The sequence below is a fragment of the Stegostoma tigrinum genome, chromosome 8 (genome assembly GCF_030684315.1).
Source record: "Stegostoma tigrinum isolate sSteTig4 chromosome 8, sSteTig4.hap1, whole genome shotgun sequence".
Lineage (NCBI taxonomy): Eukaryota > Metazoa > Chordata > Chondrichthyes > Orectolobiformes > Stegostomatidae > Stegostoma > Stegostoma tigrinum.
Genome location: NC_081361.1, coordinates 100,347,093 through 100,364,949, shown reverse-complemented (window position 1 = coordinate 100,364,949; position 17,857 = coordinate 100,347,093). Strand labels below are relative to the sequence as shown.

General features: G+C 45.4%; 1 protein-coding gene across 4 annotated transcripts in view; it reads left to right on the top strand.

Annotated features, from left to right (window-relative positions):
* The window catches only part of LOC125456638 (collagen alpha-1(XXIV) chain), a 373,921-nt gene that overhangs the window by 263,435 nt on the left and 92,629 nt on the right, over positions 1 to 17,857 (top strand). For all 4 annotated transcript variants that reach the window (XM_059648175.1, XM_048539953.2, XM_059648174.1 and 1 more), the window contains 9 exons: positions 2,253 to 2,306; positions 5,348 to 5,401; positions 6,670 to 6,723; positions 7,500 to 7,544; positions 7,639 to 7,683; positions 9,284 to 9,337; positions 10,999 to 11,052; positions 12,359 to 12,412; positions 15,408 to 15,461. In XM_059648175.1, coding sequence (XP_059504158.1) covers positions 2,253 to 2,306; positions 5,348 to 5,401; positions 6,670 to 6,723; positions 7,500 to 7,544; positions 7,639 to 7,683; positions 9,284 to 9,337; positions 10,999 to 11,052; positions 12,359 to 12,412; positions 15,408 to 15,461 — 468 coding nt within the window. The remainder of the gene's footprint in view (positions 1 to 2,252; positions 2,307 to 5,347; positions 5,402 to 6,669; positions 6,724 to 7,499; positions 7,545 to 7,638; positions 7,684 to 9,283; positions 9,338 to 10,998; positions 11,053 to 12,358; positions 12,413 to 15,407; positions 15,462 to 17,857) is intronic.

The window sequence follows — 17,857 nt, the reverse complement described above, 5'->3', positions numbered from 1 at the left end:
ATGTAGGTTCTCCCCCTCCGTCTAGTGACAAGGAAACCTTGGAGCCTGAAATGGACACAGCCTTGATACTTGCCAGCGGAGGTGGAGGAAACTCAGCTGAGATGCTCCGATAGCAAGAGACAGGACTCGGCTCGGTACACACTGCCTGTGGCTGAGTCCAAGTCACAGGAATGGACCTGGGGCATAAGCATCAGAAGAGAAGCTACAAGTGAAAGACCGGGCCTACTTCCCTGAACTTGGGGGGTGTAGTGGTTGCGACCAGGTGGACCTCATTGACTGTGATGTTCTTGATTGAGGTTGTTAACCTGGGCCAGTCATGAAAGCCTTGGCTGACCGATATAAACAGGAGGTCCACCTCGGATCTATTGCTCCTGGGCCTAGTCCTACTGCTGCTGCCTGGGCCCACTCTGGATCTCCTGCTGCCTGAGCCTGGAAAAAAATACATAACCCAAAGATTAGAATCTACTCAGTAGAGGACTGAGTCTGAGCTGGCTGGCTACAGCAGTAAATAAAGCGTGACTTGGTGACCGGGCCCGGCCCTCTGCAGTTATTTCAGTACCAATATGGACCAATGTGTCAATTGTCACTCCACTCTCCCGCATTTCCCCCTCACCCATGAATTCCCATACTGATTATAAAACTGCCTATGATAACCATTTGAAACTCCTGACCATTTAGAAGAGGTTGTGAAAGTTTTGGGGAATTCCGTTTGTTTTTATTATGACATTTTCTTTGTGCATTTGATGTTGAGGTGGTGGGAAAGCAGCAGCCTCAGTGTTTGACCACGAGCACTGTTCACATGACAAATCCACTGCATGTGAGTCCTCTCGTTGCTTGGTTTAAGGAGAACATTGAAGGAAATGCAGAGCAGATGTTGTGGTTTGTATTAGAGAGCGCAGTTTATTAGTATTGTTTTTGAAAAATGTGGATTACAGAGATCATCACAAACAAACATCAAATAAATTATTTGTAATTAAGTGTACAGAGCAATAGAAGCACCTACAGCATTAACATTTTACTGCAGAGCAAAGTCTTAATTGGGCAAGGATCTAATTTAATAAGAACACTCTGCGATTCCTGTCTTTATATGTTATCCAAGAAAAGATGTGTTTTTTAAAAATTGGTGATTAGCATCTTCTGTGATTTCTATGGTATTTACCACAGGGATTCCAAGCGTTTAGTCAATGACTCTAAGTGATAGGATCTCTTACAGCATCAGCACCAAGATGATGGGCCAAATGGCTTCTTCATTCTCTGACTTCTCTTAATATTAATAGTTAAGGTGCTGTTTATTAATTACATTCATTGCCCATCCCTCTTTGCACTTGAGAAGGTGGTGGTGAGCTGTTTTCTCGAACCGCTGCAGTCCATATGCCGTAGGACCAGAGTGCATCATCTCAGAGTAAAGAGTCACCTATATAAAATAGAGATGGATGGGAATTTATTTTCTCTCAGAGGGGACCAAATCAGTGGAATTCTTTACTGCAAAGAGCTGTTGAGGCTGGATCATGAAGTATTTTCAAGGCTGAAATTGACAGATATTGAACCAGTAAGGGAATCGAGAGTTATGGGAAAAGAGCAGGAAAGTGGAGTTGGGATTATCAGATCAGCCATGATCTCATGGAATCGCAGAGCAGACTTGATGGGCTGAATGGCCTGTTTTTGCTCCTACATCCTATTGCCTTATGGGTTTTTTTCTAAAGCCCCTTGAATCCAAAATGGTGGAGTTCGGATCCAAAATTAGTTCAAAGTCAGGAAAGGCTGTTTCCCTTTGTCAGGGAGTCAATGGTGGTGTCACACCAAGGTCACTGGTCTAGGGGCATGTGTTCGAAAATCCCCATGCCAAAGGGTGGAACTTAAATTTGATTTGTAAGTCAGATGATCATGACAGCTATAATCAACCATCATGAAAAATCCAATCATTTGGTTTGCTAATGTCCTTTAAGGAGGGAAATCTGCTGTTCTTACCTGGTCTGGCCGACTTGTAACTCCCAGCAATACTGCTGACACCAAACTTTTGTAGGTGAGCTGGTAAGAAATGCAAGACAATGAAGGAAATGAAATTGCACCCTCCCTCTGCAGCATCATTTTGAGGAAATATATTTGGTCAGAACAATAACTGTTGGCTGGAGCAAGCTGGCCAGCATTCACATGCACCAAAAAGGAACACCTCACCAGGCAACTCATTTCTGCCAGGATGGCTCCTCAGGGCCCTACATTAATTCCTATGTTGTTGCTGTTTTCTTTCACAGGGTTACATGGGTTCTCCAGGCCTGCCAGGTCCTGTTGGTGAACAGGGGCAACCAGTGAGTACATCTCCTTTATTACCCCAACATTACAGAAATTCTTAGCTTAGACATGTGGAGCAAGCTCATTTCATTTTGACTCCACTCTCCCTCAGCGAGTGGCACCAATCATGCGGTAAAATGAAGTGGGTGACGAGGGCTGTCTGTTCCTGCTCCTGATTTTCAAGTTGCCACGTTGTGTGCCTGAAATTTCATTGAAAGGGATGAATGCTAAGATGAGTCAATGATGGTAATTGATATGATAGGGGTTCAGTTTTCATACTATATCTCGGACATGCAAACGCAGGAACAGGAATAGGCCGTTCAGCCCCTCAATCCTGTTCCACTATTCAATGAAATCTTGGCCGACCGACAGGCCACCTCCATATACTTATCTTTGAACCATTTTCCTTAATAACTTTGGTTAATAAATAGTTATCTCAATTTAAAATTAACACCTGATCCAGCATCCATTGCCATTTGTGAAAGAGAGTTCCAAGCCTCTACCTCTCTTTCTGTGTTGAAGTTCTTCCTAACATCTCTCCTGAGTGGTCTGGCCCTAATTCTCGGACTATGCCGCCAGTACTTATTGTACAAAATGCAGAGGAATGAGATTATGGGAGATATAGCAGTTTGGATCGGAAATTGGCTTGCTGAAAGAAGACAGAGCGTGGTGGTTGATGGGAAATGTTCATCCTGGAGACCAGTTACCAATGGTGTACTGCAAGGGTCAGTGTTGGGTCCACTGCTGTTTGTCATTTTCATAAATGACCTGGATGAGGACGTAGAAGGATGGGTTAGTAAATTTGCAGACGACACTAAGGTCGGTGGAGTTGTGGATAGTGACGAAGGATGCTATAGGTTGCAGGGAGACATAGATAAGCTGCAGAGCTGGGCTGAGAGGTGGCAAATGGAGTTTAATGCAGACAAGTGTGAGGTGATGCACTTTGGTAGGAGTAACCGGAAGGCAAAGTACAGGGCTAATGGTAAGATTCTTGGTAGTGTAGATGAGCAGAGAGATCTCGGTGTCCATGTACACAGATCCTTGAAAGTTGCCACCCAGGTTGACGGGGTTGTTAAGAAGGCATACAGTGTTTTAGCTTTTATTAGTAGAGGGATCGAGTTCCGGAAACAAGAGGTTATGCTGCAGCTGTACAGAACTCTGGTGCGGCCGCACTTGGAGTATTGCGTACAGTTCTGGTCACCGCATTATAAGAAGGATGTGGAAGCTTTGGAAAGGGTGCAGAGGAGATTTACTAGGATGTTGCCTGGTATGGAGGGAAGGTCTTATGAGGAAAGGCTGAGGGACTTGAGGCTGTTTTCATTAGAGAGAAGAAGGTTGGGAGGTGACTTAATTTGAGACATATAAAATAATCAGAGGGTTAGATAGAGTGGATAGAGAGAAATGTTAATGTTAATGTTAACTCTGCTTTCTCTCCACAGATGCTGGCCAGACCTGCTGAGCTTTTCCAGTAACTTCTGTTTTTGTTCTCTTCTTCTGAGATTCTGTCTGCAGCCTTGAGTCAGGCATGCAACCATTCAGAAAGATTGGCTGGCTGACTGCATTCTCATATCACCGATTCACAGAATGCAGGAGAAGGCCGTTCAGTCCATGGTGCCTGTACTAGCCCTCTGAGCATTTTAACACAGTGCCAATCTCCTACTTTTCTCCATAACTCTGCCACTGTTTCCAATTAAATCACCATATTGAACATTCCAGGCCCAAACTACTTACTGCATGAAAAGATTATTTCTCACCATGTGTTTGCTTCATTTGTAAAGCACTTCAAAACAAGCCGGTGGGTTTGATTACGGACGTTTTGTCACCTGCCCGGTAACACCATCAGTGTGCCTTCGGTGAAGTGTTCGGTGATCTGTCCCATTTGTTATTTCTATGTGTCGGTTTTCTGGGATGGGTGGCATCACTTCCATTCTGTTTCTCAGTGGTTGTATCTCAAGCCCAGTTCAATGTGTTTTGTTGATGGCGTTCCGGTCGGGATGCCTGGTTTCCAGGAATTCTTTGGCATGCCTCTGTTTGGCTTGTGCATTTATGGATGTGTTGTCCTAGTTCATTCTTGATCAGTTTACGAGTGAGAACAATTTCTCCCAATAAAGTCTGTCCCAATCCGTCAAGATTTTGTAAAACTCTATCAAATCTCCTCTTTGTCTTCTCCTCTCCAAGGACAACAGTCCCAACTTCTCCAATCTATCCTCATCGCTGAACTATCTTTCCTGGAGTCACAGGTAAAGTTTCGTTAAGGAAAGGTACTATGGAATATGGGCCAATGGCAGGTGAATGGAATTGGGCCACAGATCAGCCATGATCCTATTGAATGGTGGAATAGGCTCGTGGGGTTGAATGGCCTGTTCATCTTTCTATGTTCTTCCTCCCAGTTTGTGATCCCCCCCATGTTTTGTATTATCTGCACAATTTGAAATGTTAATAGCCGAGCAATAATACCACTAGTTTATCATCTCTCCTTATTCACTGTACACCTTCCTCATGTATTTGTCCTGCCACAATGCATCACCTCACACTTACCTGGATTGACCTCAATCTGCCATTTCTTTGCCCAACTTTCCAGCCACTCTGTATCCTGCTGTATCCCTTGACAGTCTTCCTCAATACTTACAACTCCGTCAACTTCAGTGCTGTCTGTAAACTTACCAGCCAGACCGCCTGTAGTTCTACCCAAACCATTTGTATATGATGCAAACAAGAGTGGTCCCAGCATTGATCCTTGAGGAACACCTCTGGTAATAGATCTCCAGTCAGAAAAACAACCCTCCCCAACGACCCTCAGTTGACTTTGACCAAGCTAATTTGTATCCAACTGACCAACTCCCATGGATCCTATGTAATTTGATCTTCTGGACCAGCCTACCATGACAGGCCTTGTCAAATGCTTTAGTAAAGCCCATGTTGACAACATCCATCAATCTCATTGTAACTTCCTCAAAAAAAACTCAATCAAGCCCTCCCTGTGCAAAGCCTCACTGGCTATCCCAAATAAGTCTATTCTTCTCCAAGTATGAATCACTTATCATTTGTTGTTGTCTAGGGTCTGCCAGGGCAGAGAGGAACACCGGGCTTACCAGGTACCAAAGGGAGAAGAGTAAGTAGCATTTACAATTGAGAAACAGTTCATTTGTAACTCAGCCATTGTCTAATCTCTCTGCCCCATTTCTGGAGAGTTTACAAGGTGGAGGATGCTCTGAAGGCTCTGAGCCTGTTTGTGCTACTCAAGTGGTTTGTTCTGGTTTGTGAGGCATCAGAATCTTCCTACAGCTTCCTCTGGTTTGACAGCACAATGTATCCTTCCGTCTGGCTCTTTGTGGGGATGGAGTTGAGTGTTGTGCTGGGTTACTTTTGAAATATATATGGACACTGTGCTGCCCAAATGTCAGGGGCCACCTCTTGGGTTGTGTTCAATGGAAATGCAAAACACTGGTTCAGATTGGCTGCAGGAGTTGCTGGAGAGATTATACATTCACACAGCAGTCCAGCATACGGTCACATTTCAGATTTGTTTTCAGGGTTTACTACCTGCATCGCTAAATCCCCCACTTTCAACATCCCAGAGGACACCATTGACCAGAAACCCAACTGAACTCAGCACATAAACAGAGTGGCTGCCAGTGTAGGTCAGAGGCTGGGAATACTGCAGCGAGTAACTCACCTCCTGACTCCCTGATGCCTGTCCACCATCTACAAGGCACAGGTCAGGACTGTGATGGATTACTCCCCACTTGCCTGGATGAGTGCAGCCCCAACAACACTCAAGAGGCTTGACACCATCCAGCACAATGCAGCCCACACCTCCACCAATCAGCATTGTTCCCTCCTACAGAATAAGTATTGGCATTCTTGTAAGTAATCCTGACAAGGCCAGGGTGAGAAACTTTGACAAAATGTGTCTCTTTTCAATATCATTCACTGGTTACAGAAACATCTTAGTAAACTTTAAAGATTAAAGTTTGAAACATTTCTAATTTTGGCCCTACCCTCTAAAACCCTTCATGACTCCTCAAATACTTGCGAATGAGAGAAATTGTCAGAATCTCGCCATGATGTTCATCTATCCCAGGAACCCTGCTGGTTTTGTGTGAATCTGGATGCGAGAGTAATGCAGGTGAGAAAGATTGTGAAAATGGTATTGAACACAAAATATGCTATAAAAGCCAACTCCAACGGTGATGGTAATGTGCTCCAAATCGAGACAGCAAATCCGAGCAGAATATCCAACCTCAAAACCTTCTGCATTCTCGAGTATCAGTGATGAGAATCATTTGATCAGTTGTCAAGAGTGGTTCCTCAGTTTACAGTGTGGGTCCTGGAAGAGACTGAGCAGTTTTTAACAGGATTCATTCTCATTGTTCTTAGGGACCAAGAGGCCCTGAAGGTTCCCCAGGAGAACAAGGGCCCAAAGGTAACAAGGTAATTATTCACTTTCACTGAATACAATTTGAGTATCAGTTCGAGGTACTGAGCGAGCGCTTTGCTGAACTGCTCTGTGAATGAACTGAGTGGAAAACTGCTTGTTGATCAAGCACATATATTTCTGACAAAAATTATTTTAATCATAGGATCCCTACAGTGTGGAAGTAGGCCCGTTCATCCCAGTGAATCCAGACTGACCCTCTGAAGAGCAGCGCAGCAAGATGAACCTTATCCCTGTATCTCTGCCTTTCCCATGGCTAAGCCAACTAACCTACGCATCCCTGGACATTACGGGCAATTTAGCACGGCTGATCCACCCTAACCTGCACTTTTTTGGACAATGGGAGGCACCCGGAGGAAAGCCTCGCAGACACTGGGACAATGTGCAAATTTCACACAGATATTGACCTGAGGGTGGAATCAAACCCGGGTCCCTGGCACTGTGAGGCAGCAGTGCTAACCACTGAGCCACCATATTCCACATGTACCTCCCACCAACCCCCCACCCCCCACCTCCAGATGGCTGAATTCTAGTGTTTCAGCGCTGGCTCTTGCTGTGTGGCTGATATCTGAGTGTTCTCATTCTGTGTTAATATCAACAGCCAAAGGCTGAAAGCTCATTTTGCCATTGCTCTGTAGCCGGCGTATTGCCAAAATAACCAAGGGCCTGGGCACTCAATAATCACAGAGGCTGAGAGTCTCTCTGTTGCTCGACACAGCACCAGAAGTATTTTTCCCTCATGGCATACCATAATGATATGTTTGTTTTACAGGGAGAAAGAGGTGACGTGGGTAGAAAAGGTGAAACTGGACTTATTGTAAGTGTGAAAGACTGATATGATTGTGCAAAGAAACCCCATTCCAGACTCCTGTGCTTGTCTGAAAATTCAACACCCGTTTTTTGAATTGCAGGGAAAAGCTGGGAATCCTGGAGAGCAGGGAGCGCAGGGTGCCCCTGTGAGTATAATTCACTGATAAAACCTACAGTCTTTACACATTCTGTACAGCAAAGCAACAGAGGTTTGCATTGCTCTAGCACCTTCAATTACTTCAGGAGACCTCAAAGTGTTTCATAGCCAGTGAAGGATTTTTGAATTACAGTCACTGTTGTCGCAAATGGAGTGCACACAGCAAGATCCCACAATCAGCAATGTCATCATGACCAGGTAATTTGTTTCAGTCAGGCTGCTAGAGGGATCGCTATTGACCAGGACACAAGGGAGAGCTGCCCTGTTCATGTTCCACTTGTAGTTTAAATTGTTTACCTTCATCAGAGAGAATAATCAGGCATCAACTTAATGCCAGATTTCAAAAATGGCCCACTGACAGTGCGGCGTTCCCTCCGCACTGACCCTCCCAACAGTGCGGCGCTCCCTCAGCACTGACCCTCCGACAGTGCAGCACTCCCTCAGCACTGACCCTCCGACAGTGCCCACTCCCTCAGCACTGACCCTCCGACAGTGCCCACTCCCTCAGCACTGACCCTCCCGACAGTGCGGCACTCCCTCAGCGCTGACCCTCCGACAGTGCAGCACTCCCTCAGCACTGACCCTCCGACAGTGCCCACTCCCTCAGCACTGACCCTCCCGACAGTGCGGCACTCCCTCAGTACTGACCCTCTGACAGTGCGGCACTCCCTCAGCACTGACCCTCCGACAGTGCCCACTCCCTCAGCACTGACCCTCCGACAGTGCCCACTCCCTCAGCACTGACCCCCCGACAGCGCGGCGCTCCCTCAGCACTGACCCCCCGACAGCGCGGCGCTCCCTCAGCACTGACCCCCCGACAGCGCGGCGCTCCCTCAGCACTGACCCTCCGACAGCGCGGCGCTCCCTCAGCACTGACCCCCCGACAGCGCGGCGCTCCCTCAGCACTGACCCTCCGACAGCGCGGCGCTCCCTCAGCACTGACGCTCCGACAGCGCGGCGCTCCCTCAGCACTGACCCCCCGACAGCGCGGCGCTCCCTCAGCACTGACCCCCCGACAGCGGGGCGCTCCCTCAGCACTGACCCTCCGACAGCGGGGCGCTCCCTCAGCACTGACCCTCCGACAGCGGGGCGCTCCCTCAGCACTGACCCTCCGACAGCGGGGCGCTCCCTCAGCACTGACCCTCCGACAGCGCGGCGCTCCCTCAGCACTGACCCTCCGACAGCGCGGCGCTCCCTCAGCACTGACCCTCCGACAGCGGGGCGCTCCCTCAGCACTGACCCTCCGACAGCGCGGCGCTCCCTCAGCACTGACCCTCCGACAGCGCGGCGCTCCCTCAGCACTGACCCTCTGCAGGGTGAAAGGGATGACCAGGATTTTCTGCTACAGTCATAAACATCGTGTACTGTAGCTCTTAAGGCTGTGGTGCTGTCCTGAGGTTTTGAATGGTGCCATAATAAATACAAGTTATTTTATTCATGGCATAGGATATCACATATTGTGAGAATATTTCCTGCATTGTCTGTTACTTTGTGGTACACCTTGTGTATTCTTTTACATGTGTGTTGGAACGGTTTTCCAAAAATCCAAGACCACATATTAGTTTTCACCATTTGGATTCTCGTTTCAGGGATTGACAGGACCTCCTGGGAGCACTGGAGAGATGGGACCTCCTGGAAAACCAGTTGAGTTAACTTCAGTTTCAGAAGCACGGGAGTAAAAGTTTTCCTCAAGTACATTATGTGTATCAGTGTGTCTCTGAGCAACATGTGGAACAGGATTTTGGTGTATGGCTTAGCTGAGAGGGCAGGCAGTCAGGGTTAAGGTTAGGGCTTTGAGGCAGATAGTCAGGCAGAGAGGGCTTATGGATCAGACCAGATCCCCAAAGTATAGTAAAGAAGTAGCCTAGATCCTAACTTTTATATTATTTAAAGGCAAGTATAAAGTGCTGTGTTCCAGATGTAATTTGATTAGTCCAATAATAGGCTTTAAGCAAAACACACTTTATTCTTACAACATAGTTAAAATACAAACAAAAAGATGAACTGGCATAGTCTTAACTTAGGAGCCACGCTCTGAAAGCTTATGGTTTCAAATAAACCTGATGGACTTGTAACATGGTGTTGTGAGATTTCTGGCCCTGTACACTCCAGTCCGACGCCAACATCTCCACACCATGAAAGTAAAACTGAAAGCCTTGCTGGGTGTGTGTGAGCCCTGACCCCATTCACTTCTGCTTCTTTTGTCTCATTTAAAACAGACACCTAAGGCAAGGTTGAAAGCTGTTTAGCAGCTGCCCATCTGAAGCAGACATTCCAGTACCAACATCCCACAGAGCAGTACAGGGTTCAAAGGTTGGGAGTGGGGACACCAGGGGGTCAGCAAAAGAGGCAGTGAGTGGCCAAGCTGGGTGGCAGCGAGGAGTTGGAAAGTGGGGCAACAATTGACTGAGAACACAAGCGTTGCTGACTACATGGACAGGGAACGCATTCCCTGCCTTTACAATGACTGCAAACCCAGCCTTGTTTCAAATGAAGATGGGAACTGCTTAAAGTGACTGATCGATCCCCAGAGAAATTTAGATCAGAGAAAAAATCACGGTGTTTCTGCTACAGATGTAATCAGCTGATTAAATTGCACAGTCACTATAAGATTTGTTCATAAACATCCAGGTAAACATATCCACAACGTTCACAAAAAGATGTGGCACTCTAAGGTGTCCCAGAATGTGTTGAATATCCTTGGATAATGGCTTCAGAGAATGTTCAGAACGTTTTGTCCAATTCTTGGCACCAGACTTCAGGAAGGGAGTGAGGGCAATTGTCCCCCTGCAGAGGAGATGGATGGGGGGAGAGATACAGGGCTGAGAGATTCTGGTCATTTTACTGAAGGGAAGGTTTCGGGGAAATTTGATTAAGGTGCTCAAAACCTCGGCGTGTCTGGACAGAGTCGATGTTGAGGAATTGTTCGTATTGGTGGAAGGACCAAGAAAGACAGGAGATTGATTTTAATGGAGAAAGGACAGGAAAAATACAGGATGGGCTGTAAAGCCTCCTCCTGGCCAGCAGTCGTTCTACAATTAATTCTCAGCATCCTTAGAGCATAGAATCACAACAAGATACCAGCAAAAATTCGATTGAGGGTGATTACAAGAATAGATAATGAGAGCAAATGCAACAATTTAATTTTAGAATATCACCTCTCAGTAATTTACTGATATAATCATATTGCACAGAATAATGTCTTCACCGTGTAAATATTTCTCAATATTCCTGTGTGGTTGAATTCTGTCCTTTTTAAGCAAATTGGTTCATGGTTTCAAACAGAACATTGTTTGTGTTATAGGGGCCTCGAGGACAACCTGGAGAGATTGGTACTGCTGGAGGAATGGGTCCAGAGGTAATATTTTCAATACTTTATTTATTTCTTTGCTCATCTCAAACTTCACACTGTTAAAGTGTTAAATCCTATACACAGCTGGAAAGTAAAATGCTGAGGATGCTGAATGTCCGAAACAAACAAAAGCAGCAATGGCTGGAGAAACTCAGCAGGTCTGGCAGTGTCTGTGGAGAGAGAAAGAGTTAATGTTTTGAGTCCAGCTCTGAAACAGACAGATGCAGCCAGACTTGCTGAGTTCCTCCAGCTCCTGCTGGAACCTTGTTTCCTGTGGGGCCACATAGTGGACCACAATGATGGCCCAGGCTGATATTTATCACTTCATCAATATCTGAAAAGAATTACCTCCCCAATACCTCAGAGTTGTTTGTGGAACAGAAAAAGGCCTTTCAGTCCATCAGATTTGTGCTGACTCCCTGTGGAGCAATAAAAATAGAATATGCTAGAGAAGCTCATTGGGTCTGCCATCATTTCTTTTATTCATTCGTGGGATGTGGCTGGACAGCATTTATTGCCCATCCCTAGTTGCCCCTTGAGAAGGTGGGAGTGAGCTGCCTTCTTGAACCGCTGCAGTCCATGTTCTGTGGGTTGACCCAAAATGCCCTTAGGCAGGGAATTCCAGGATTTCTACCCTGCAACAGTGAAGGAACAGTGATATATTTACAAGTCAGGATTGTGGGTGGCTTGGAGAGGAACTTGCACGGGGGTGGTGTTCCTATGCACCTGGTGACCTTGTCCTTTTAGGTAGAAGTGGTCGTGGGTTTGGAAGGTGCGATCTGAGGATCTTTGGTGAATTTCTGCAGATAGCACACTCTGCTACTACTGAGCGTCAGTGGTGGAGGGAGTGGATGCTTGTGGATTGAGCAAGCAGGCTGCTTTGTCCTGAATGGTGTTGAGCTTCTTGCGTGTTGTTGGAGCTGCCCCCACCCAGGGCAAGTGGGGAATATTCCATCACACTCCTGATAAAATTCTGAGAGAGTTAAAAAGGAGAAGCAACTTGCAGTGGCCTCAGAGTTTGTATTTATCAAACTAGCACACAACTTGAGGGGTGTTGAGGACAGTTTTTGATGCAGTGATCTGGAATGGATGTGTTTTCAAAGGAATAATAATTGACAAAAATGTCTTGGATAAATTCTTGGGGCAAAAATATTTATGGTGAATGGGTAATGAGCTAGATGAGAGTGAAAGATCCTTCAGAGAGCCAGCACAGACAAAATAAGCTGCATGGGCTCTTTTAGTTTGTGTCATTCTACGAATCTATCAGAAATGCTTCACGTTATATAGAGTATTTTTACTTTTAATGACACAGGGACCATCAGGACCAATGGGAGATCCCGGACACCCAGGGGAAGCTGGTTTTAAGGTAGGTGCAAACAAAACAGCCTACTAACCGAGGGCTCCCTCCCCTCTACAATTACACAGAGGCTGGAGGATATGGTGCAGTTTCCCAGCAGTGTTAACATTGAAAGACATTTAGCTTTTAGCCTGGAGAACATTTTAGTCTGCTTGCGGTCGGGAAATTTGAACTCCTTACTTAAGGAAGGACTCTAAACACAAGCACATTTCGGACTGAGATAAGGTAAACTATCTCCACCCAGAGAGTGGTGAGCCTGTAGAACTCTTTACCACACAAAAAAAAAGAGTTGAGGCCAAAACTTTGAATGTCTCCAAGTGGCAGTTCTTTGGAGCTAAAGGGATCAAAGGGTGTAGGCAGAAACCAGGAACAGGGAGCTCAATTGGATGATCAACCCTTGACCATATGGGATGGTGGAGCAGGCTTGAAGGTCGAATGGCCTCCTCCTGTCCCTGGTTTCTATGTTTCTGTGCTCTAAAGGTTCACTCACCTGGACTGTGGGTTGAGAGGGCTGTCCTGTGGGAAGCGACGGAGAAGATTAGCATGTTATTCCCTGGAGTTTTGAAGAATAAGAGCCCTTGTAACTGGGACGTAGAGATTTCTCAAAGAGTTGGAGAAAGTTGATGCTTCATGGCTGTTTCCCCTGGCTAGCAATTTGGGAATACAGAACCATAGGGCTGGGTTTCCCTGACCGAAATAGGTGACTCAAGTTGGGAAATTTCCTGACCCGGAAAAGCTGGTTTGACACAGTACTCCCCAAAGGGAAAGCCAGAAATTGCTGGAAAAACTCAGCATCTGCAGAAAGAGCAGAGTGACCCCTTTTCCAAATTTCAGAACCTTTTGGCCCCAGAGGTTAATTGCAGGAGAGGGTGGAGGCCCTGATGCAGGACAGGTTCTGACCCACCCCATCTGGAAGGTAGATCAGAGGTAACTGCAGGGGTGTCTGAATACCCAGGCAACCTACAATGATAGGCTCTTCCCTTTAGCTATAGCTACCTCCAGCAGCCACTTTGGAAGCTCGGTAGAGCCTCAAAGTTGAGGAAAATCTGGCCAGTCGTCTCACTTAGGGATAGCAGGAAGTCCCTCCACTCAATAATGTTAATTCTTTGGAATTTTCCACCCCAGAGGTCACTGACTGCTTAGTTACTGAGGAGAATCACCACAGAGAGTGAAGGAGGATGGTGTTCATTTTGGAGATCTTTCATTAATTGGTGAAGGATGGTGCAGGTTTGAAGGGCCAGGTACAGTACTCCTGCCCCTATTTTTCCTACTAATTAACCTGTGAACCTCACTGTGCTGTTACAAAGTGGGTGCCTTAAGACAGCAAACATTTCTTTCTCCACTTCTATGAACAGCAACATCTGAATTATTCTGAAGCTACTTTCGATGGGACCTCCAGGGCGGGTGGCAACAGTGAGAGAGGACACCAAGCAGGGCAACTGGAGCAGTTAAACGGACCCTCCCTGGAGGAAGGAGGCTAGATAGGGAGAAATATCAGACAGGTGAAGGATCTCCTAAACCAGATGTACGTCTCGGGCTTCACTCCATTTAAATACTTCCTTGTTTAACTGTAACTTCACTTCATGTTTATAATTATCTGATATCAGTGGAGTAAAGGATCCTTGCGTCATTATCTTTGGGCTGCCTGTAGGTTCAAATCTCAATTTACATATCCAAAGCCCTTGATTATGTTCCTTTTGTCTGGATGATATAGACCATTCACTTTTTTTTTATTTATGATTTTTTTCTTCATCCCGGTATTTACATGTTTAGCCTGAGGTCACTTTCAACAGAAACAGCCTTTTTCTCTGTGACATTTCTGGTCACCAATCTGCTCAGCCTGCTGTGTTCATCCAGCTCTACACCTTGTTGTCCCAAAGTTTGTCAGACCATTTCCAGAAACATTTCACTCAGGAGTGATTCCTTGGCACCTAGCGTTGGTGATGTGAGAATGGGCACACAGCTTCCAATGACAGAGAGGTGACCCATGACATGCCAGCCAACAAAAAAAGTGCTGGTTCACTCTGTTTTAGAGTCACCTCCCTTAACCTCCACTAGAACATCAGCAACATCAGAAAAACTTCAGAATCCAGTGAGGCTGTGGGATGGATGTAAATACAGAGGCAGTAAACCTAAAGTCAAGGTGTTGATTCCATAGGTGTGCAAGCACAGGGCAGGATGGGTGACTGGAATATGGTGAGGGCTCGGAGACCAGCAGCAGATTGTTGGTTGTGTGAAAGTTTACAGAAGCTGGGAGACTGGCCGGTGAAAATGTGGACACAGTTAATTTCGGAGGCAACAAATCGATTGTTTCAAATCCTTACCCTGTCCTAGTTCTTACACTCCCATAATTGTCCCAATTCTCCCCACAATTCTAATTCTGGCCTCCCTCCCACTCTTACCCAGCCACTTCAGAGGGCAGTTAAACCACTCACTTCAAGGGCAGCGAGGGTTAAGGGACAAACAAAGTCATGTTAGAAAACCAAATAAAGCTAAAGATAGCATGTTCAGATGTAGCTTCTGAGAACATTTTGCATGATGTCCCTGTGTGATGACTGCAGAAAATAAATAGTTCAGCCAATTGAGCTAATTTTTTTTTGTTCATTTGGGGAATGTGGGCATTGTTAGCAAGGCCAGCATTTATTGCGCACCCATTAATCTTAAGTCAACCACATTGGTGAGAATCTGGACTCGCATGTAACCCAGACTGGGTAAGAATGGCAGATTTCCTTCTCCAAAGGGCATTAGTGAACCCAGTGGGTTTTTTTACAACAATTGTCAGGGTCACTATTAGACCAACTTTTAATTCCAGATTTTGTCCTATTAAATTCTCGGCTGTGATGGTGAAACATGTCCCCTGATCATTTGCCTGGGCTTCTGGATTAATAATCCCCTGACATCACCACAATATCACCACTGCTCCTCTCGAGCGATGAATGGTAATTTATTTCTATTTATTTCTCAGAATGTAATGTTAATGTAACTTGTTTCTGCTTTAAAACAGGGTGAGCTAGGACTAGCTGGAAGTATAGGAGAACCAGGACAAATCGGTTTGAGGGTGAGTTCACATAAAACCGCAGTTTGAGTCCTGCCCGAACAGCCCAATAATGGCCAAGTTTGTTTTTTTTCTGAATGGCATCATATGCTTCCAAGATCTTCCAATGCGTGATACAACAAGTCGGTGATATTTGTTGAGATTTTGTTCAATTCGAAGTGGTGTCTGCCACAAAAGTAAAACACAATGGCTGGGAGGAATCCAAATTGAAAACAATAAGTAATGAAAAGAGTCTGCAATGGCAGCATTAGCTGCCTTATTTTAGAAACTAATCCCAGTCAAAAGCCAATTAAGTTCATCAGAGACTGATTAGTGCACACCATGAAACTACTAAATGGTTCAGTATATTTTTTTAATCATTTCAGAATGTCATTTTCAGAATTCAGCTGACTGAATCACAGCCCAAGACTGGGCATGTTTATTGATGATTCCAGGTTTTTTAAGCAGATTTTTTTTAACTCAGTTCCAGCTGCACTAACAAAATAGCATCAGTTTCTCACTCTTAAACCTACTGAGCACAGCTTGACTATGGAAAGAACAATCTGGTGCTGCTGAAATACATAGAACAGTACAGCACCGTACAGAACTGAGGAAGTGTCCCTCGACCCGAAAGGTTAACTCTGATTTCTCTCCAGGGATACTGCCAAACGTACATGGAATAGTGTAGGTTGGATGGGCTTGAGATCGGTATGACAGGTCGGCACAACATCGAGGGCCGAAGGGCCTGTACTGTTCTATGTTCTATGTTCAGGCCTGCTGAGCATGAGCAACAATTATTGTTTTTGCTTCTGATTTACGTTGTGCCCTTTGTTTTCTCTCAAACAGTGTCTAGCTCCTGCTTCGATAGCTGGTAACATATCAGTCCTGCAAGCAATGTTATTGCTGCAGTGCTCTGAAGCTAAATGTTAGCTGTAGTTTAGAGGCTAACACTCTCATCTCCAAATCAGAAAGTATCAGTTTGTGCACTTGAATCCTGGAATGGGGAAAAAGTATGAAATATGCTGAGGGACTGACGAGGTGCTGCACTATCAATGGGATCTCTTCCAAATCAGTCGTTAGATTGAAACTCTGCTCCATAAGGTTAATGTTCTAATTCCACACACTTTTTCATGAATTCTCGCTGGTGCTCTAGCTAATGTTGATCTCTCAAGCAGCCTCGCACAAACAGATAAATAAAACCAGGAACTGCAGGTACTAAAGAGCTCAAATGTAAACAGAAAACTCAACAGGTCTGACAGCCTCTGTGGAGAGAGAAAGCAGAGTTGATGTTTCAAGTCCAGTGACCCTTCTTCAAAACGTTGACTCTGCTTTCTCTAAATCTGACACTTCCCTAAATCTGCTCCTGTCGTTGTTTATTTTTATGGATCATACACACAATACAGTTCACGAAGAAGTTGGCTTCTTAACTTTCACCATTAATCAGCGAGCAAGAAGGACCGTGGACAGCTATGATCTACAAACATTTTTACATCCATGTTTAATAAACCGTACCAATGCTATAATGGTGTAAATAAAACACTGAATAGACTTCAGAATAGCTTGGTCACCAACATGAAAGGCAATAAATTATCCATAGAGTAATTTTCCACAATTCAGGTTTCAGTTAGCTGTAGCACACAATCATTGTCATGAATCTTTACAGCAGGAGAGTTTTCTAAAGAAAGAATTTGAAATTCGTTAATTATCTGTAATTCTTTTCATTGTCGAGAGTACGCAGAAACTGGCCATTTGATTCATCTGCTCCATGCTGGTCTTTATGTTTTGTATCCACTTCCTCCCAGGCCCGCGGTGTCTCACACTATCAGCCTCTTCTCAATCCCTTTCTTCCTCCGTGTCTTCACTCAGCTTCTCCTTCTATGTAGTCTTAATTAATTGATTCATAGGTCATCCTTTCACTTGCTACTCAGCTGTTGACATTTCGCTCACATTGTTTGACACTTTTAATCACTGCAAGCATGCTGTTCAGCCTGTCAACACTCTACTCACACCATTTGTATTTATCTGTTGATACTGTCAATTACCTGGAATTATCTTGCTATTATCTCTCTGCCTATGTATCCTGTGTCTGTATGGCCCCCTCCACTTTGACTGACAAAGGAGCAGCGCTCAGAAAGCTTGTGTTTTCAAATAAACCTGTTGGACGATAACCTGGTGTCGTGTGATTTTTGACCTTGTCCAACCCAGTCCAACACCAGCGCCTCCACTTCAATGTACCTCAAGAGGAATTGAGTACAGGCACAGTGAAGTCTTGCTTCAGCTTACAGTAAAGTTAGGATAATAGATCGGCACAACATTGTGGGCTGAAGGGCCTGTGCTGTGCTGTGCCATTCTCTGTTCTGTGTTTTCAGACCACATCTGGTGTACTATGTGAAGGTTTGGTCTCTTTATCTCAGGAAAAG